At 42.3% G+C, this 22027-nt stretch overlaps 1 protein-coding gene across 4 annotated transcripts in view; it reads right to left on the bottom strand.

The window, feature by feature from the left end:
• FAM120B (family with sequence similarity 120B) overlaps positions 1-22027 on the bottom strand; it is a 155520-nt gene that overhangs the window by 81107 nt on the left and 52386 nt on the right. For all 4 annotated transcript variants that reach the window (XM_033938787.1, XM_033938790.1, XM_033938788.1 and 1 more), the window contains exon 6: positions 19580-19672. In XM_033938787.1, the coding sequence (XP_033794678.1) occupies positions 19580-19672 (93 nt within the window). The remainder of the gene's footprint in view (positions 1-19579; positions 19673-22027) is intronic.

Here is a 22027-nt window from a genome sequence, read left to right as displayed (position 1 = left end):
GGTAGGGCTGCCAATTATCCCTGTTATTCTTTAGCCTGGCTACAGAACTGCTTGCCTTCACTATCTGCATGGATGTCACCCTACCTAAACTAAACTAAACTAAACCTTAGGTTTATATACTGCACCATCTCCATGGTCGTGGAGCTCGGCACGGTTTACAGGAATTGTAAAGAGAAAGGAACTCCAGGGAAAGGGCTAGATGAAGATCGGAGGAAAGAAGAATGTTAGAGGGCTAGGATGTCAGATGAGGAGGGAGTGTTAGATTTTTGAGAAAAGCCAGGTTTTCAGATGTTTACGGAAGGGTTGGAGATCACTCAGGTTCAGAAGAGGGGAGGTAAGGTTGTTCCAGAGCTCGGTACCTAGGTCTCTAAGGTAGAAGTCAAACTAATAACAATATTTTGGTCTTTCTAACCATGCAGCCTCTACCCAGGTTGCTGTCACTTATAGATCAGTTCTCTGTGACAGATGGATCTAAGGTAAACTGGAATAAAATGCTGGCTTCTTCCTTAAATAAGTACACCTTTAAAGAAGGAGTTAAACCTTGTTCCTCTTTCACTCAAGAGCTGCCTTTCCCAGCTGCCCAGAGATAATGCTTGAAGTGAATATAATTAACTGCTTGGAAATGATTAAAAGACTGACCACTAATAGGTCTCCACTATATTTATCATAATGGGAGAGGCTAGAGGCTATTAAAATGATAATTACACCAAAGCTTAGCTATATATTGAGTATGGTCCATTTTTTATTTTCATCCTGGTTCTTTAAAACTGTTGAGAAACACTTGGTAAAGGAAAGGGAAAGAGGATGGGATTTGACATACCGCATTTTTGAATCAAAACCTGGAAACTACGACTACTACTATTAATTATTTCTAGAGTGTTACCAGACGTACACAGCGCTGTACACAGTCACAAAGGAGACAGTCCCTGCTCAAATGAACTTACAATCTAAACAATCAAGACAGAATGCCAGGGTAGAAGTTATAGTGAGAGGGGATAGTTAAACTGTAGGCTAGGGTGGTGAGCAGAGGAGAGTAGGGTTATAAGTTGAAGACTGTCTCAAAAAGTTGGGTTTTCAGCCTACCATATATACTCGAATATAAACTGAGATTTTTGGGCCAAACAAATGGCCCAAAAATGGGGGTCTTGGTTTATATTTGCTCCCCTCCCAAACCTGTTGCAGGCCTCTGCCAGGCTTGCCTTGAGACCTGGTGGTCCAGCGGTGGGCCAAGAGAGGAGGGACCCTTTCGGCCAACTCTAATAATTTTTACCTCCCTTCCCATCCCCGATGTTCATTTAAAATCGTTGGTGGTCCAGCAGTGGGCCGAGACAGCAGGGATTGCTCCTGCCTCCTATCCCAGCTGATTCTTTAGCCTACTGGGAACCACTAGAACAAGGGGGAACTCAGAGAAATTGAAAGGGGACAGGTTTAGAATCAATGCTAGGAAATTATTTTTCACTCAGAGGGTGGTAGACACCTGGAATGCGCTTCCGGAGGTTGTGATAGGACAAAGTACACTACCGGGTTTCAAAGAAGGATTGGATAAATTCCTGAAGGATAAGGGGATTGAGGGATACAGATAGAGGTAGAGATAGGTTATGATAGGGCATAGATAGAAGGACAAGGGGGATTAAAATCACCTTACAGGTCATGGACCTGATGGGCCGTCGCGGGAGCAGACTGCTGGGCGTGATGGACCGCTGGGCGTGATGGACCTCTGGTCTGATCCAGCGGAGGCAACTTATGGTCTTATGTTCTCCCGCCTTCCCTGTGAACCTTTAGAATCCCTGGTGGTCAGGCGGTGAAGCGTGGCGGGAGTGACCTTCCTTCACTTCTACCTTAATTCCTCCAGTGGTCATCTGGTAAGTTTGGGTACCTTTTTGACTCTATTCGTTTTTAAAACAGGTCTAGCTCCAAACATCTAAATGATGCCCTGGACGTTTTGTTAGAAGTTTGATTATCCCTGCAGAATGAGCAAGACCTAAGCCCATTCAAAACACACTTCTAACATGTTCCCTTAAGATTTAGATGCACTGGAGACAAAACAGCCAGAAAGACGTCTGGAAAGTCAGTTTCAAAAATACCCACTTGGACGTTTTGACTAGTAATACCTCCAAGTGCCAATTTATGCTGTTTTTTGGACATCTATCTTTTTTGAAAATGAGCCCCACTGGGAACAGTTGCAGTGGAGAGTGATAGGTTGAGGCTGTGACAGATAGGAAGGATGACAGAGACATAGCACCAAGTAGGTGGGTGGGAATCAGATCAGAGGAGTAGTGGGTTTGGAGGAGGAGAGAAACTGTAAAGTTTCCTCTTCAGTGATTTCAGAAAAGGAGGAATACGTGGCAGGGGTTGAAGGGAGGTTGGCAGAGTCAACATCTGAAAGAGAGGTATGGGGGGGTGGAGTGACCAGGCTTGAGAATTCAAGGTGAATCTTGTCATAGAAGAGCTCTGCCATCATCTGGGAGAAGGGTAAAGAGGGGAATGGAGATGGGGGCACTTTGAGTAGAGAGTTGAGTGTGCCAAAGAGTCAGCGAGGATTGGAGCTAAGAGAGTAAGTTAAATGGGCGTAGTATTCTTGTTTGGCAAATGAAAAGGCAGACAAAGGATATCAGGAGGAAACTGAAGTGTAAGAAGTCAGCATGTGTGCAGGACTTAAGTCAAAGACGTTCAGTAGATCTGGCACAGGATCGCAGCTAGTGGATGTTGGGGACAGCCAGGGCTGGGGTTTAGTGTGCCTTACAGGAAGTAAAATGGCAGGAGCGAGGGTATCTACAGCAGAGGAGATATGGTTTTATAGGAGAGGACAACTTTTTTGATAGACTTGTATGATATTGTAGTTGAAGGGAGGGATGAAACAGTGGTAGAAAGGGTGTCAGGGTCAATAGCCTGAAGGTTCCTAAATGTACAGGTTAGATGGGTCCGAGGGGGAGGGTGATGAGTTGTAAAAGTACATGTGTATTTTTGTTTTGAAAATTGCAGAAAAGACCACAGGTAAAAAAAGTACCTGCCCGCTTTGCAACAATGTGGATAGGTTGAAAATAGCTCCTTATATGTAGAGCGTCATGTTAGCGCTTGACAGTTTTGTTCTGATATAAAAATGTCATAATTATCATCATGAGGATAATTTTCAGCTATTTCCACAGGCAAAGCAGTCCTTGATGTTGATAAAGTTAGGAATGTACAGCCAGTATACATGTACAGTGGAACCTTGGTTTACGAGCATAATTCGTTCCAGAAGCATGCTCGTAAACCATATTGCTCGTACATCAAAGCGAGTTTCCCCATAGGAAGTAAGGTATACTCGTTTGATTTATTTTCCCCCCACCACTCCTGAGGCCACTGGCACTGCTTCCCCCCCAAGAACCGGCATCGCTCCCCCCTCGCCTGCGAACGCCCCCCCCTCGCACCAGCATCCCCGCCCGTCCGTACAGAAGCCCTTACCTCATCTGGCACCGGCACGCAGCACCGACCCACGGACATGCCGATGCCAGTGAACGAAGATCCTGCCTCTTGCCTGGGCCTTGAGCATCTGCGCATACTCAAGGCCTTCTGGCTCTTGTTCTCTCCGAGATTATTATTGACTAGAAAATGTTTTATTGTGCTGTGGTGCCAAGCTGAGGTGCCCACTGTTACTATGTGGAGAAATGAACTGTTTGCTTTGTTAAAATTTGAATATTTGGATGTACGTAGGGGTGGCCCTGGTGGAAATTTAGGAGAATCTGGGCCCCTGTCTGGGAGGGTCTGTCCCATAGAGCTCGCAGTTCTCTTTTGAACTTTTGACACTGGAGTGCTGTGGTGGGAGGTGGTGGGAAGTGGGAGGCTGGGGAGGGGGGGGGGGGTCTTTTGGTGGGGTGGGGGTCTCTTAGGTCTCCGTGAAGGCTAAACAGGGATGTCTACTGTTGCATTCCGTATTGTTGTTGAGTTTGGTGTGTAAATCTGTAATATGAAAGTCTCAATAAAAATTGAAATATAAATATATATATTTATTTATCATAGATTGACCCCCTTAAACAACATGGGTTTTGTTATCGATTCACTAACACAGTGAACACACTCTTGCATCTCATCTGGAGTGGTGCATGTATGTTTGAAGGTTCATTCCTTCAGTGCCTTCCCTTGGCCTGGTTATTCACTCAGGATATTTCACAAAAAGCCCTCCGCCTGCCCCTAAGCCACAACAACCATCTGCTTTTTCCAATGAAAGCACAGACAGATGTGAAGTTTGCATTCCTGGTCATGAGTAACAATGGGCTTGCTGACAGGTGCAGGCAGCCAGCAGCAGATGACAGGCAGGTGCGTGTGCTCCTGCTTACTTGCTACAAGCTCCCTCTCCCCTTCTTTTCCCTTTCCTTCCTCGACCATCCCCCATCCTCGGCACTCTCCTTTTGGCCAACACCTGTCACTTCTGGACACAGGTCAGCTACAATGCACAACAAAGCAGTACGGCACCCAAGCCAGGCCAATGGTTTATGCTCAGTTTTGATATCGTTCCTCTCCATTGTCATCCCCTCCCCCCTAAAATCTAAGGATCAGCTTTTTCAAACAAACCCCAAAATGGTGAATGTACTATTTGAGTTAAAGATGACTAGCAGTTTGGATTTTATCAGGGCACATTAAAATTTAACATGTAATATTCTCTTGACAATTTTTCCTTAGTACTGATGATTATTTTCATGTAGCAGATGTTTCTATGGCTCCTTCTCCACCGCATTTTTATTCTTCTACTTCAGGAAAATAATTGTCCTTTTTGCTGTCCTTTGTCCAGTTAGTTACTTGGTTAGCAGATGGAGTAATGTCACTAGCTGCATAACTAGAAACCACACCCATGTTCTGCCATGGCACTACTCGGATAGTGTAGTGCTGGAGAGGTCGGAAACATAACATAACATAGTAACAGATTTCTATACCGCATAACCCTTTGTTCAATGCGGTTTACAAAAGATTATGCTATGAGTGAATACAGAGATAATGTAATACGCAAGGATTTTCAGCAGTGTTATCCAGAGAATGCTGCTGAAAATCCAGGTTTATCCTGGTAAGTGGGTTTTATTTGCATATGGGTAGCACCTACCTAGGTAAGATCTGCTGAATATCTACTTGCTTCTGTTTAGACAAGTCTTAGAAGAAAACAGGAGAATAATTTGAACGCTCTGTGAAGGTTTTAACTACTGACATAAAAAGTTCCTAGCACAGCCAGCAAACATAAGAGTGTTTTTTACTGCAAAGGAAAATCATTTGAGGAGACCTTCACTTTCATTTTTAGCCAATGTAGCTGAGTAACAGAGGCCGCTTAAGATAGTCAAGAAAGCATAACTTCTCATAGAGCTGAGAGCTCTATGGCTTTTCTTGTTTGTTGTTCAGAAGACAGGTTGGAATGTTCCAATTAATTTTTTTTTTCCTGGTGGGATGGCAAAGGGCAAAATTCAGTCAGCCGCGAAGGATCAAAATATCCTGAACACCAAATTATGTTCTTGGGATAATTGAAACACTCCCTGTACTTTGGACATTTGTACTTCCTGACAAGCACATTAACCCCTCTTCCCCTATATAATTTTTGTTCCATTTGACAAGTCTCCAGCATAATCAGGGGAACTTTAAGAAATATAGAATTTTATTACCCTGTTTAGATGGCATGCTCTTTTCTAGCTGTGTTTCCTTTGCAGATGTTAGAAGTGTTTAGAATTCTTTCCTGTGAATTCACCAATTTCTCCTGCCCAGTTACATTTGTGATGTCACAGACCTGTTCCTGGACAAGTGCCATTGACCATCCTGGAAAGAACAGGGTTGTCAAATACTGATCAGTGGCATTACCAAAGGAAGCCGGCAGGAGGAAAAGGGTGACTGAACAGGAAGAGAGTTTCTGTGACACACACAAATGTGCAAGAGTCAGCAATGATGAGACAGGAAATACTAAAAAGTAAAATACTAAAAAGAAAGAAAAAAAGAAAGTACAGAACATTTGTCTTTTTTTTTTTTTTCTTTCAAAGGAGTTATTACTTTTAAACATTTGCCAGTGTGTCTCCATGGATTTTTTTAAAATAAGAACTAGCCTAGTGGTTAGAGCTACCTCAGGACCCTGAGGTTGTGAGTTTCCTATGATTCTGGGCAAGTCACTTAACCCTCCATTGGCCAGGTTAGATTGTGAGTTTACATGAAAATACTTGAGTATCTGATTACTATTCAATGTACTGTAAACCGCTTTGGGTGAATCTCTTCATGAAAAAGGTGGTTAATAAATCCCAATAAATAAATAAAATGACCAAGAAAAGATAGCAAAGATTTCTACAATGTATAATTTGTCCTCATTAGAAATACTACAAATTACTCTTAAAGAGTCCAAGCTGGAAGCGGGACCGGCGTTAAGGGAGGGCAAACAGGGCAGCTACCCTGAGCCCCACAGCTCCAGGGAAGCACCGCAGTCCAGGCATCTCTTCTCCTTGTCGGGCCATCTCCCTCCCTTCCCCTCACCTTTGCAGCACTTTTCAAAATCAAACTCAGAGGGGCCACGATGCAGCAGCCTTTCTCTCAAGTTGCACGCGGCTGCCCAGAAGCTTCTCCTCTGTTGCAATTTCCTGTTTCCGCCTTGAAGAACTGCCTTGTGGGGAGGGGGTGTGAGGGAAGAAGATGGATGCCAGACCAATAGGAGGAGAGGGAGAGATGGAAGGGGGGGAGGCAGACAATTTCTGAAAGAGGCACAGAAAGAGAGCAGATGCCATATGGAAGAGGCAGAGAGAAAGCAGACAGTGGATTTCTTTGACTGGGTGACCAGAGAACTGAAATCAAGGACACTTAATAGATGTAACATACTTGGATTTCCCATGGGAGGGGCTTTATACAACCTGGCAAGAGAGACTGTTTGACTATATCACTATTAACAGATTAGAATGGATGTCGTTTAGATTTTAACCAAAGGGCCATACTGAAACATGGCAACCAGTCGCAGACGACATTGCTCTGTAACTAGGTATCACATTACATATCAACCCAAAAGGAAAGCTAGGTTTCATTGTACAATTTACAACAAAGAAAATGAAATATGCATAACACAGATAGATGTGTTGTAGCAACAGGAATTAATGACTGCTGAAACAGTAAAGTTTTCAAAGATTTTCGAAAACTCTGTAGAGAGAGGGAAGTTCTAATATCAAAAGGAAGTCCATTCCAAAGTTTTGCAAATAGAAATACAAAAGATTGGGACATATAACCTAGTACTTTAATTCCTTTAAAGAAGGAAAGGCAAGTTTATATTTTTGAGAACTTGAATTTGATGACTGCAGAGAATTCAAAGAAACAGTAACTAATGATGAAACAATACCAAGTAGAACTTTTTGGGGGATGGGGGGGTATTTCTCTGGATCCTATGCTCTGGCCCATTTTCAAACCTAATGTCTCTTTTCTCTAATATCCCACTACTACCACAATCAAATCTGACCCTGTACCGTTAAAATTTCAGAGTCTGCCCCAGGAAGACAGATCGAAAGAGATGTTCAGCTTCTCGTGCATAATTTCTTCCCATATTCTGTTTGGTTGGGACAAATAGAAATAACACAGCAAGCCCAAAAAGTTGAAACAAAAAATAAAAACTGCAAAACAATATGGCTGCATTTTGCTACAACTATAGAAACAATATGGAGGAGAGTCATGGGCAATATGATACAGACATTTAAATATTTGAAAGGTATTAATATAGGACCAAATCTTTTCCAGAGAAGGGAAATTGATAAAACTAGAGGACATAAAGTTGAGGTTGAGGAGTGGTAGACTTAGGAGTAATATTAGGAAATTCTTTTTCACGGAGAGGAGGTGAATGCCCTCTCGAGGGAGATGGTGGAGAGGAAAACTGTGACGGCATTCAAAAAAGTGTGGGATGAACACAGAGGATCTATAACTAGAATATGAATGGGCAAACTGTCACGGTCTGAATCGCACAAAGGAGATGGTTTGAATAGGCTGGAGTGTGCTTCAACGGCTCACCTAAGGACAGCACCTGGTAGACTTCTAAGATCTGTGGCCCAGAAGAAACTGAGAAAAAAAAGACAATTTAATCAAGAAGTTTTAATGCATGTACTGTAGTTACAAGGGCAGACTGGAAGGACCGTTCAGGTCTTTATCTGCTGACATTTACTAAGTTACTATGTAATACCTCAGCCAAAATGTTTTACACCTTTGAGTATGGCAGACAGAAAGTAATCTGTTTTCCTACAGCTGAAAGAAAAAAAAAAAAAAAAAGAAAAAAGTTTGGTGATTATCTTCACACCTCCTAACATCATGAAATTATTCCAACTGGATGTCTGCCATGGGAAATCCCTTTCCTGAGCTGTTATCTGGACTGGAAAAGTCATCCTATTGTTAATATATTGCAGGGCATTCTTAGCTTGGATATAATTTGGATGAGAGATGGAGGTCAGGTGCATAACTGAATATGCATTTTTTGTATGTTAGACTTGTGAAATACAACTAATTCTTCATTTTTATTTTTGGTCTCGACACAGTTGAGCAAACTCTATGACCCGATTTTGGTGATGGATAAAATAGCGTGATTGCTGTGTTAGTCCACTTTATAGGTTAATAAATGAAAGCATAAATGCTTACCGTTACCAGCTGAATTATCCACTGATATTCAGTGACAGGCCATGTCTGGGCACCAGCACTGAATATTAGTAGATAAATTTGAGCAGCCTGCCTACCCAGAGCTTATGCAGACCTAGACGATATTTAGCCAGGGCCACATAAGAGTTTGAATATTGAGCTAGCTGCATAAGGCTTTTTTTTAAAGTCTTTTAAAAAATTATTATTATTATTATTATTATTATTATTAATAACCACCTTTTCATGGAGAGATTCGCTCAAATGGTTTACAATTCATTAAATAGTAATCAGGTACTCTTAAGTATTTTCCCTCTGTCCTGGCAGGCTCAAAATCTAACTGGAGCAATGGAGGGTTAAGTGACTTGCCCAGAGTCCCAAGGAGCAAGTTGGGGTTGCCCATAGAACATAACAGCAAACCAGCTTTGTGTGGCAATATAAGTTTCCATTGGCATCCTATGTCCAGGAGATTCTTAATATCTGACAAAATGGCCTATTCTGAAAAAGGGATTCCATTGGATTACTGCCAGCTGAACAAGAAAGTACCTCTATCCAGGTGACCTTTGGTACCCTTGGACCAAAATCTGGCCATAATTAAAAGGTGCAAAATATTTCACCCGCCTTGATCTGGCATCAGGCTTCTGGACAGGGCCAGAGCAGCCTCAGGATCAGCATAAACTAAACTTCACTTTCAGTAACAATATCGAATCCCATCCCATCCAATCTATTCTTTTATATCCCATTAAATTCCATACTATTGATCCAAAATGGTTTACAAAAAGAGGAAGAAATATATATAGCAGGAAACAAAAGAGGAAGTACAACAACATGAATACAGATTATAATGTTAAATATTTTGCAAAAACATGGATTTTTAAGAAGTCTCAAAATAAGTCATAAGATGATTGAGACCATGGCTTTTTTTTCTAATCTCTACATCCCTTCTTGAATCCCCTTCTTCCTGGGCGAGCATCTCTCCTTCACCTCTGCACTGCTGTAGCTGCAGTCCGGCAACTCCCCCCATTCTGTCCCCAACCCCACCCACCGTCCAACCCTGGCCCCCATCCTCCAACGATCAGCAATGGCAGCAACCCATAAATGCTGCCCTATCACTGGGCCCAGCCTCTTGTGGCCCGCCTATGAGGAATCATGAAGTACATCAGAGAGGTGGGCTGTATTAGAGAGAAAAGGCTGGGGAAGTGTCAGGGCAGCACCTGGGAATCAACACCAGCACCACAACCCCCTGAAAAGGAAAAGGCAAGGCTAGACTCAGAAAAGGGGGCTAAAGATAGAAGAGGGGAGATGCCAGACCATGGCCACAGAGAGGAAGGTGGGTGAGTGGGGAGAGAGAAAGAGATATGTGAGAGAACAGGAGGCAGAAGGGAGAAATGATGGACAGGGGAGGCCAGAAAGAAGGGAGGGAGAGATGTTTTGGTGCCGGTCAGAGCCCGTGTTCAGTGTCTCTGCCCAGCTTAGTGCCGCTGAATATTGGCAGTTGGGCTGCTATATGTGATTTCTGGCCCACTTAAATTGCTCTGAATACTGGGTCTATATTGAACATAAATAGGCACTGTGGAAGCAATTGTACAACAGGGTGCCTCCATTTAGGTGACAGCTTATCCTATAATGGCATCTGGGTACTTGGGGGCCCAGATTCTGTTATAGAATATTAGCATAACTTGGCATTAGAATGCTTTCCATTTATATGACTGCAGTTACACAACCCATAGATCTGGCATAACTGCGGTCAAATAAGGCATGCTTCAAACAACATGGCTGATAGTATTTTACAGTCTGTACATCTGTTAAATAACAGTTTTATCCCCTATTAACATTCTGTCTTTTACCATCCATATCATGATTTTTATAACACTAACAATTACGGTATTCAGTGTCCTTTCAGCCATACTGTAAATCAACTCTAAATCAGTAATATATCTCATTATCTTATACTGTAATTAAATGTCCCCTTTTATGAATCCCTCAGTAGTATTGTGCCCAGTGATTCCTTCAGCGAACTATGAAGACATAATTATATGGAGCATTTCCAAAATGGCAAACCTTATTTCTCCGTTGGGGTTTCTTTCTCACTTCTTTCTCCTTCCCCCTCCCCCTTCATCTCTGTCCCTTTTTACCCATCTCCCAATCTAAACATCTGTATGTATATTTAGTTGATTAATAATTACTTTCTTTACCTCATCCCAACATTTTGCCACTCTATGGATCAGATTTTTTTTAATATCTAGTTATAGTATATACCATAATCTCTTTCATACTGTGAACTCAGTCTAACCTTTTTAGGATCCTATCTCTCCTGGACAGCTTCATTCCTTTTTCTTTTTGCACAATTCCATTTTCAATGCAATGCACCAATGTATAATTAATTTTCTTATTGCTTATTCCCATTCTGGTGCTGTCATGTTCAACAGTCTTAATAACAGGGCCAGTGACATATCTAGATCTGTACACTTCTTAAAGGTTTGTGCCACTTCTTGCCAAAATTCCTGCAACATTGGACAGCCCTATCACATATACAAATAATGGTTCTCCTGTCCACATCTTTTCCACCATGGCCTTAAACAACTTGGGCCAATCAGAGCCTCAGATGCACCGTGGAGGGGAAGGCCCATTTTCGACAACGCAGGCAAGCTTGGAGGAGGGAGTCCACTCTCTCCGTGCATCTATTTGGAGGTAAGAGGGAGAGGGTATCGGAGGCGGGGGGGGGGGGGGAGGTGTTCTATGGCAGGGAGAGGCCACTTGCCAGTGAGGGAGAGTGGGCATCTCTCCTGCTGCAGGGGAGGGGCGCGGCCAGGATTTCTTGCCAGCGGGAGAGTGTGGGCATCTCTCCCACTGCAACGGGGGAGGTGGGCGCGGCCAGGATTTCTTGGCAGTGGGAGAGTATGGACATCTCTCCCGTTGCAGGGGGGGGGGCGGCCAGGATTTCTTGCCAGCGGGAGAGTGTGGGCATCTCTCCCACTGCAGCGGGGGAGGTGGGCGCGGCCAGGATTTCTTGGCAGTGGGAGACTGGACATCTCTCGCACTATAGAGGGTAGTGTTGTTTGGCAGTGGGAGAGAATAGTCATTTCTCCCGCTGCAAGGGGGGGTCGCCGCTATTCGAGGGGGGGGTCGCCACTGCTGCAGTCTCTGACTCTGACCAGCACTCTTGGACCAGTCACTTATTTTTGTCGTCAAAAGCCCATGCCACTTTTAGAAAATGGCAAGGTATTTTTAAGAATCCCATTTGCATGTCATTGTCAGAGACTGCTAGAAAGCTCACTATCGACAGAGATAATCTATTTTGATAATCAACTGCTAAAATGTGTACAGGTTAAACCGTTGGTAAACAGTTTAGTGACGGCATTAAAGTTATGAGAATCTGGGCCTGAGAGTCCCAAGAAGTCAAATGCTGAACATCACTGATCTAAACAATAATGCCTCCTAAAAGAAAAATATAGCTCTTAATTTACATGAGATCAGCTTTTAATTAAAGCTTCATGTTACTACTAATAATATTATCAAGAGAAATATCTCACTGAAGCAAAATATTTATATATTTCATCCTATGACTTCAACTATTAAGATCTGTAAAATACCTACCATTTCACACAATTTCTAAGTACAAGGAACTGTTACAGTTTATTGTTACAGAGATCTCGATTGCCTCTCACTTCTCTCCTACAGTATTTTCTCTTTATCAACTCAGCAGACATTACTATAAAGGGTGGGACCTGAGCTGTTCAGACAAGAAAGGTAATGACAGGATTCAGGAGATTGAAAAGAACATTTTTAAAATTCCTTTTCTGACACCCAAGTAAACACTAGGCAGTGACAAGCAGCCTGGTAGGGACAAGTGACTCTATTACTGTCAAGGCAAAGAGTTTAAGTCCAAAAAAGAAATTGCAGCTTGCCAAAGTACAACAAATTCCATAGACAGAGGAGGAAAGAGTCAGAGGTTGAGACAGGACTCTACTTACACTTACACTATATTCAAAAGCCTACTTTTGCTCTCTAAACAAGTCCCATACTTAAATATTAGTAGTATACAAAGGGTACAGACTCACGATTACCACAAGCACTGAACAAACTGAGACTGAATATCTTTTGAACAGTTTATTAAAAAAATAAGCTCTTTGTGTTATCGCTATTTAAAATTGTCTATTGCAATTTTGTATTCAAGAATGGGCTTATGGTATGGAGGGCTTTATCATTTACACATTCAAAAACTTGTGGCTTCCAAGAGTTTTTGTTATTACATATTCCACCAAGTGACTGATCTACACCTAGAGAAATTCTGCTCAGTTGCCCAATGCAGAATTTGCACAGAATTCTTCAACTGCACAGAATTATGCACTTGCTCTACAAACTATTACAAGGCACCAAACAAGTAGCTCTCCTTGCTTAAGGTTACCATATGGCTCCAGAAAAAGGAGAACAGATTGAGACATCCGGGTTTTACTTCCATTTTTTTTTCAATGGAAGTAAAGCCCAGAAGTCTCTATCTGTCCTCCTTACTTCCATTGCTTTCAGTAGAAGTAAAACCCGGATGTCTCAATCCATCCTCCTTTTTCTGGAGCCATATGATAACCCTATACCTTGATTCCTTCTCCTCCCCTGCAGAGATCATATGGAAAGAAGCAGCAGTCCACGACTGAATATTGAGCTATGTCCTTCTATCATCTTAGGACTGACTGTTCATTTGAACCATGTGGCTGTACACAGGCCTGCAAAGTTCAGCATTTGGGCATAGCATGGTGAAGGGAGAGGATGTGGCCCCTTACCTTCTCTTCCTTTTGCTGTGTTATTGGGGTTGGGAGAAAAGACAGACAGAATAGGCTGACTGGATACAAATGGAGCGTGGGGGGGGGGATTGCTAGAGCAAGCTGTGGGGTGGAGATGAGACAACTGTATTTCTGGGGAGGAGGGGAAACTTGGGGCTATGCCCTGCGGATGTAGAGAGTTAGTTAAGGGTATGCCTTATGGTGGATGGGTGGAGGCAGAACAAGCTTTAGGTCTCCCACAGGGGTAACGAGAACAAGCTTTAGGGTGTACCATAGAGATAGGAGGCCATAGAGCAAGTCTGTGTTTCATGGGAGGACAAAGGCAAAGCAAGCCATGAGGGTGGAGACTAGAGCAAGTTCGAAAGGGTCCAAAGAAGAGCGACTAAAATGGTTAAGGGGTTGGAGGAGTTGCAGTACAGTGAGAGATTAGGGAAGCTGGGCCTCTTCTCCCTTGAAAAGAGGAGACTGAGAGGGGACATGATCGAAACATTCAAGATAATGAAGAGAATAGACTTAGTAGATAAAGACAGGTTGTTTACCCTCTCCAAGGTAGAGAGAACGAGAAGGCACTCTCTGAAGTTAAAAGGGGATAGATTCTGTACAAACGTAAGGAAGTTCTTCTTCACCCAGAGAGTGGTAGAGAATTGGAATGCTCTTCCGGAGTCTAATGGAAAACACCCTCCAGGAATTCAAGACAAGGTTGGACAACGAATGCAAGTAGGGCTGGTCTTGGTTAGGGCACAGGTCTTTGTCCTGGGGTCGCCGTGTGAGCAGATTGCTGGGCGTGATGGACCACTGGTCTGACCCAGCAGTGGCAATTCTTTTGTTCAGCAGTGTCCTTTGTAAGTTGGGGGACAGAGCAAGCTTAATAGTGTGCCACGGGGATAGTGGTGCAGCAAGCCTAAGGATGTGCCATGGGAACATGAGCATCAAACTTAAGGGTGTGTCTTGGGGAGCAGGACAATGTGGGAGTATGTGCCAGGGATGAGAAAAATGGAAAGGTGGGGGGGTGTGCTTGGGACTAAAGAGAGATAGGAATATGTCCATGCAAGGAAGAGAGGGTGAGACTGAAGGCAAAAGCGAGTATGTGTGAGAGGAAGGAAGGAGAGAGGGGGCATGTGTGGGAAGGAAAGAGAAAGAAAAGGTGGGGGTTATGTATGTAGGGTGGGAGATAAAACAGGAGAGATGGGGTATGTGCATAGGGAGGAGACAATGGGAACACACAAAAATAGAAGTCTTGCTGGAAATTAGAGGGATAAAGAACTCGAAGGCCAGGGAAGGATGGGGTGTGGGAAGAGAGAACTGCTGTTGAAGTAAGATGGATCAAGGAAGGTTGGAGTCTGAGGAGAGAAAAGGTGGAGATGGCAATTCCTGAGGAAGGAGTCAAGTATTATGATGGAGAATTTTATAATTTACAGTCAGAATTCTATAAAAGGCGCTTAAAATTGCACATGCAAATGTAGGCGCACACCCAATTTCTGTGTGCAATTTAGTCAAGTAACGAGCCTATTAGCACCAATAACTGGGTGCTAACAATCAATTGCTGGTGCTAATTGGTAACAAATTGGATTTACGTGAGCATCTTGCTATTCTTTAAAGACGCATACATCTATATATCTATCTTTTAGCACACAAGAGAAAAGGGGACATGACCATAGGCAGGTCAGGGGTGTTCACTAAAGATGCATGCAGTATTAGAAAATTTGGGGGATCTGCACCTAATTTATGCGCAGGGATTTACACAAGGTTTCAATTGTTGTATATTCTAATGACCAAAATGGGGCGCTAATCCCAGCACTAGGCTTCTATTCTGCAGAAAGGTACTGAAGGGTGTGTGCCCCTTGGCATGTGTAAATGCACCAAAATAAACACTCATGCATGCTGGTGCTATTCTATAAAGCAGGGGTAGGGAACTCCGGTCCTCGAGAGCCGTATTCCAGTCAGGTTTTCAGGATTTCCCCAATGAATATGCATTGAAAGCAGTGCATGCACATAGATCTCATGCATATTCATTGGGGAAATCCTGAAAACCCGACTGGAATACGGCTCTCGAGGACCGGAGTTCCCTACCCCTGCTATAAAGGCACAAGTAAATGGCACAGCACAAGAAAGCAAGGGGGTGTACTCGTGTGTGGGGCATCGGCAAGATATGGGCGTGCTTCCCAGTTAGGCATGTCCTTGTTGCATTTAGGCATGCCCAGTTACACCAGGTCTCTGGCTGGTGGCCATTTGTAGAAGGGCGCTCAGGGCTCATTTTTTTTCAGCACGCAAATCTGGGCACTATTTACTGAATTTAGTCCACTGTGAGCAGAATTTTCATCATTTTTACACAGAATTTTAAAAAAATTGTTATAAACAATTACCTCAGGAGTAAATGGCAAATGATGATAAATGAAGACTATAAAAACTGAATGCAATTGAAGCATGTGCAACTGTTAAGGAAGGAGGATGGTAGGACATCCAAGTTCCTGCATCACATTTTGCTAAGTAGAGTGCTTAAATCTGTGTGTATATATCTGTTCTATAATGTACGCTTTTGATGTTTACTAGTGCTTCAATTCGATCTTAGTAGCGCCTTTGATTTAGTAGATCGACACTCTGGGCCTTCACGGAAATGTTTACTCCTGGTTCAAAGGTTTTCTGGAGTCCAGATTGTACCAAGTTAGGTTTAGGACCCACCTCTCCTCAATCTGGAATAACCCATGTGGTGTTCCTCAGGGTTCTCCACTTTCACCTACACTATTCAATGTTTATCTTTCATCATTGGGTTCATGTTTGAGCAACCTGGATGTAGAAATGTTTAGTTACACTGACGACATTAATATTGTCATACCTTTTACTTCAGCCCTATCCCAGATTACCACTAAAGTTGAAATTGTAATGAAACAGATGGATTCTTGGATGCAAAAATGTAAACTCAAACTAAACTCTGGCAAAACAAAGGTTTTTTTTTGTGGCAACTGCTAGTAATATTTCTCCTGAACCTTCTATTAGTATAAATTCAACTCAGTATATAATTCATCCAACAATTAAAATTTTGGGAATTATTCTAGACCAGCATCTTACAATGCATGCTCAGATAGATGCTGTAGTGTGTAAATGCCACTTCACGTTATGGAAATTGCAAACAATTAGATCTTATTTTGAATTTACTGCTTTTAGATTACTGGTTCAATCGTTACTACTGAGTCTTCTCGATTACTGTAATATTATCTATCTGACAGTCACCAAGAAAGAATTAGCAAGACTTACAATAATACAGAATACAGCGGTCAGAATGATTTATGATCTGAAGAAATTTGATCATGTTACACCCTTTTATTGAGAACTGCATTGGCTGCCAATGGAGGCCTGGGTATTGTTTAAACTAGGCTGTTTCTGTTACAAGGCTCTTTATGGTACGGCTCCATCTTACTTAGTCAATAGATTTTCTTTAGCATCATACAGACATAGTAGAAGAACTCATCCTTTATTTAATTTTCCATCTGTCTAGGGTTGCAGGAGTAAGAAATTTCTAAATCATACTTTGGCATCTCAGGCAGCTCTTCATGATAACAAATTCCAAATATTGTTGCTTACTACCCATTCCTATGGCCATTTTAGAAAACAATTGAAGACCTATCTTTTTTCTAAATATTTGACTGTTTAATGAATCATCTTATTTCATGTAACATGTTTACTTTTATAACTTTTTGTAAATTGTGTTGAACTTCTGGTTACGCGGTCAATAAGCACAATGTCATGTTATGCAAAATCATATTATGCAGTCTCTTTCAGCCTTTATGAAAACTCCTGGTTTTTTTTTGACAAAACAAATAAATAAATGGCAATGGATCATCAGCTGGTACTTCAAAAACAAAGCAAAAAACTAAAATTTTCATTCAGCTCATAAGTTAGTAAGTAATTTTTTTTCTGCTTTCCAGAAGGTTTGTGAGCTCACACTGTCTGTATGTATATGATCTTGTATTTTTAGACAGCAGAATGTGAAAAATGCAGAAGAGTGTGAAGACTTTTTATATGACATTGTAAATATGAACAAACTGAAACGAGGCAATTACGGCACCTCAGCGAGCAAGTCAAACCAATCATTTCAGCATGATCCCAATTACACTGCGGTCCACAGTTTTGTTCAAACCTGTAGGGAGGGGGTAATTTTGCAATATGCCACCTATGAACAGTTCCACATTATGCCTATTTTAGTAACATAGGGGGTCCTTTTCCTAAATTTTGTGCAGACCATTGTACACTTATGAACTTCTTAGCCTTTAATGCACACTAATTTGTTAGCCTGCGTTAAACCCGTTATTGCATCTCAATAAAGGGCTCCCACAGGCACCTATGTGTCTTTATAAAATAGTTTCCCAGAGGTTTTCTGTAATATATATAAACCACTGGTTATACAACAGAAATGTAGCATATAAAATTCACGACCCTTTATTCCAAGTAATGTGCATAATTCTTGCATTAGCCAGGTGAGACTAACATGGGGGAAGCCACTGATTGCCCTGGATCGGAAGCATGGGATATTGCTGCTATTTGGGTTTCCGCCAGGTACTTGTGACCTGGATTAGCCACTGCTGGAAAAAGGAAATTGGGCTAGTTAGACCATTGATCTGACCCATTATGACTGTTCTTATGTGTATGTACTTTATTAGGACAATTCTGTAAGTGGGTACTCTATAACAGCATCTGGACATTGAGATTTCATTGAGAATGCTAGCATAATCCAGCAGCAGCAACTAATGCAATTACATCAGCCATAGACCTGCTATAACCTGGTGTGTCTACATGAAGCAGGGGCATACCTAACTGGAAAGCATGCCTATATCGTGTCAATGCTCCACCCATGAGTACATCCTCTTGCGTTTGTGTGCTATGCCACTTATTCCATTACATTAGAGATTTCTATTCCGCCATTGCCTTGCGGTTCAAGGCGGATTACAAAAGAATTACAAAAAAAGTATTACAAGAAGAAGATATCTGGTAATTTCTAGAGGAGATAAAGCGTAGATGAGGTTGCTTTGGGGAATTGGGAAGGTATTGGGAAGTGGGAAGGAGCTAGCGGTATTAAGTCGTTTGCAGGAATTTCTTGAAAAGTAGCATCTTTACTTCTTTTCTGAATGTTTTGTAGTCTGGGGTCATAATTAGTAGATTGGAGATTTGGTTGTCGAGTTTTGCTGCTTGTGTGGAGGCCATCATATAGTTATTTTCCGTTTGACTTCTTTGATTGGAGGGTACGTGAATGGAGTGTGGGTTTTCCTATGTCTAGTTGATGAAGTTTGGATGAGACAGTTGTTTAGGTAGGTTGGGCTGTCGCCGTTTATGGTTTTAAAAAGTAGACAGTAGAATTTGAATAGTATTCTTGCCAGAATTGGGAGCCAGTGTGAGTTGAGGTATGCCTCTGTGATGTGGTCCTGTTTCCTCAATGAATAGATAAGTCTCAGTGCTATGTTTTGGATTGTTTGTAGTTGTTTTATCATTGTTGCTGGGCAGGGGAGGTAGAGAATGTTGCGATAGTCTAAAAGTCCTAGGACTAGGGATTGTACCAAGAGCCGGAATTGTGTTCTATTAAAGAATTTTTGAACTTGTCTTAAATTTCTCATAACCGCAAATGGTTTCTGAATTACATGTGCACTTTTAGAATAGTGCCAGCATGCATAAGTGTTCATTATGGTGCATTTACACACACAAAGGGACACACACCCTTCAGTGTCTTTCTGTAGAATTTCCCTGAATACATGTATGCGAGTATTCATTCCACCTGAACTAAGTCCCGAGGAAGACCCATATCATGTAAAACAGGGGTGTCCAATGTCGGTCCTCGAGGGCCGCAATCCAGTCGGGTTTTCAGGATTTCCCCAATGAATATGCATTGAAAGCAGCGCATGCACATAGATCTCATGCATATTCATTGGGGAAATCCTGAAAACCCGACTGGATTGCGGCCCTCGAGGACCGACATTGGACACCCCTGATGTAAAAGTACTATGTTTGCCTACTTTTTACATGTGTATATCCCACTGCAATTCTACGATAGCCATTTTTTTTGCAAGAAAAATGTGCTTTATAAAATACTTTACAAAATGTATCCCATACTTGCATCAGTTATATGAGCACAATATAATATTATCAGAGAACTATTAAAATGTTTTAAACTGACAATTCAGTTAAGGGCCTTTGTACGCATGTTACTCATTGTGTCATGTCTGTACCTGTAAATGCTTCAACTGATCTACTGATTTTCCCTGAAGGCAAAGCGTTTGAGCCACAAATGCATCCAGGTCCTCCAGGCTAAGGCTGTGCACCTGAAATAGAAATTATGGAGAAAATATCAGTTATGAAACAAGAAAAAAAATGAAAACATTTTTATGCTGTCAACGGTTATGACATTGGTAAACATAAGAGATGCTTACAAAATTCTGAATGTATTGTACTACTACTACTAATTTTTTTATTTCTATAGTGCTGAAAGGCGTACGCATAGCTGTATATTTTAATATACAATAGACAGTCCCTGCTCAGAAGAGCTTATAATCTAATTTAGATAAGACATTTCAGAGTTGGGGAGATTATGGAAGAGGAAATGATACAGTGGGTATAGGTATCCGACAGCAGTGAGTGGGAGTTAAGAGTTAAAAGCACTTTCAAAACAGTGGGCCTTTAGCTTGGATTTGAACACTGCCAGGGATTGAGCATGACGTATTGATTCAGACAGCCTGTTCCAGGCATATGGTGCCGCAAGAAAGAAGGGACAGAGTCTGGAGTTGGCAGTGGAAGAGAAGGGTACAGATAAGAGGGGCTTGCCTGATGAGCGGAGATCACGGGGGGGAGCATAGGGGGAGATAAATGAGGAGAGATATTGGGGGGCTTCAGAATGAATGCATTTGTAAGTCAGCAAGAGGAGTTTAAACTGTATTCGGAAATAGACCGGGAGCCAATGAAGTGACTTGAGGAGAGGGGTAATTGAGAATAGCAGCTGTCACAGAATATGAGTCGTGCAGAAGAATTTTGAACGGATTGAAGAGGTGAGAGATGGGTGCGAGGGAGGTCTGAGAGAAGTATGTTGCAGTAGTCTAAGCACGAGGTGATGAGAGCGTGGATAAGGGTTTTGGTAGTGTGTTCAGAGAGAAGAGGACAGATTTTGGTAATATTATAAAGGAGGAAGCGACAGGCTTTGGCAGTTTGTTGGATCTGAGCAGAGAAGGATAGCGAGGAGTCAAAGATCACCCCTAGGTTGCGAGACGACGAGACAGGGAGAAGGATAGTGTTATTCACAGAAATAGAGAATGGCAAGGGGGGAGTGAGTTTAGGTGGAAAGATAAGGAGTTCAGTTTTAGCCATATTCAGTTTGAGATGGTGGTGAGACATCCAGGCGGCAATGTCGGACAGGCAGGCTGAAATTTGGGCCTGAACTCCTGTAGAGATATCTGGTGTGGAGAGGTAGATCTGGGAGTCGTCAGCATAGAGGTGATAGCCTCACATGATCAAATATGCATAGTTTTAATTAATGGTTCCAAATTAAATAAATGCAAATTTTATTCTCAATTATTTTCTATATATAATACAAAAAGTATAACAAGAGCCAAGATGCATACTCATTTAAATGCTTTTAATTTAACTGAGTAATCAAATAAATTTATTTTGCGGGTAAATTCAATAAACCAATACTTTAATATACCAGCAAGCCACTCTATTCATTCATATTTTACAAACCGTGCATAACCATGCACGTTATACGTGTGAGCGCGTTTTACAATTTTTTTTTATATTCTGATCCGGCATTCCCCCTGCGAACCGGCATCCTCCCCCCCCGCTTGCGTCACCCCCCCTCCCCCGCAATCCTACATCCCCCCCAGCACCGCAAATACAACTCTTACCCGATTGGGCACCGGCACCAGCACCAATGCACAGCATGTGCCAGTGCCAGTGCCCGAAGATCCTCCCTCGTTGGTTTGGGCTGGGCTGGGCCGGGCGGTGCGAGAGAGATCCTCCTTCTTCCTCTGCCGGGCTGGACTAGGCTTTGAGCATTTGCGCATGCTCAAAACCTTCTGGTCTCGCTCTCTCCGAGATTATCTCGGAGAGAACGAGACCAAAAGGCTTTGAGCATGCGCAAATGCTCAAAGCCTTCTGGTCTCGCTCTCTCCGAGATGTGCGCGCTATATTAACATTTTATTACATAAATTTGTGTTCCCCGCGCGCTATACCCGTGTGCGCGTTTTACACGGGTGCGCGTTATCTACGTGAAAATACGGTAAATCACTTTAAAGAATTGAACCAGCAATCCACTCAAAAGCATGTTAACTCCTTGATTAATTATCAATTATTATTCTGTATCAAGACCCTCTGCAGTGGATTATATAGAATGCATATGTAATTTCTCCTCATAGCAACCTATGTCTTCAGAGGTCTCATTTATCAAAAACTTTGCAGTCATCTATAATCTTCAACAATTCTTTCAGTATCAAACTCCAATTTGTTTATAATAGTACATAATGGTACATGGGCTTTTTGTGCCACTGGGGCTTGTGCGTTTCTGAAAAGCTGAAAGTTATGCCATTGGTAGTTTCACTACCAGCAGGGCCTCCCAAGGTGGACAGATTTCAACGGAGATGTCAGACTAACAATGCACCACCCATCTGGGCAGTAGCAGATGAGCTGAC

This window comes from Geotrypetes seraphini, chromosome 3 (genome assembly GCF_902459505.1).
Source record: "Geotrypetes seraphini chromosome 3, aGeoSer1.1, whole genome shotgun sequence".
In the NCBI taxonomy this organism is placed as follows: domain Eukaryota; kingdom Metazoa; phylum Chordata; class Amphibia; order Gymnophiona; family Dermophiidae; genus Geotrypetes; species Geotrypetes seraphini.
The sequence above is the reverse complement of the archived record's forward strand: the minus strand, read 5'-3'. Positions and strand labels throughout refer to the sequence as shown.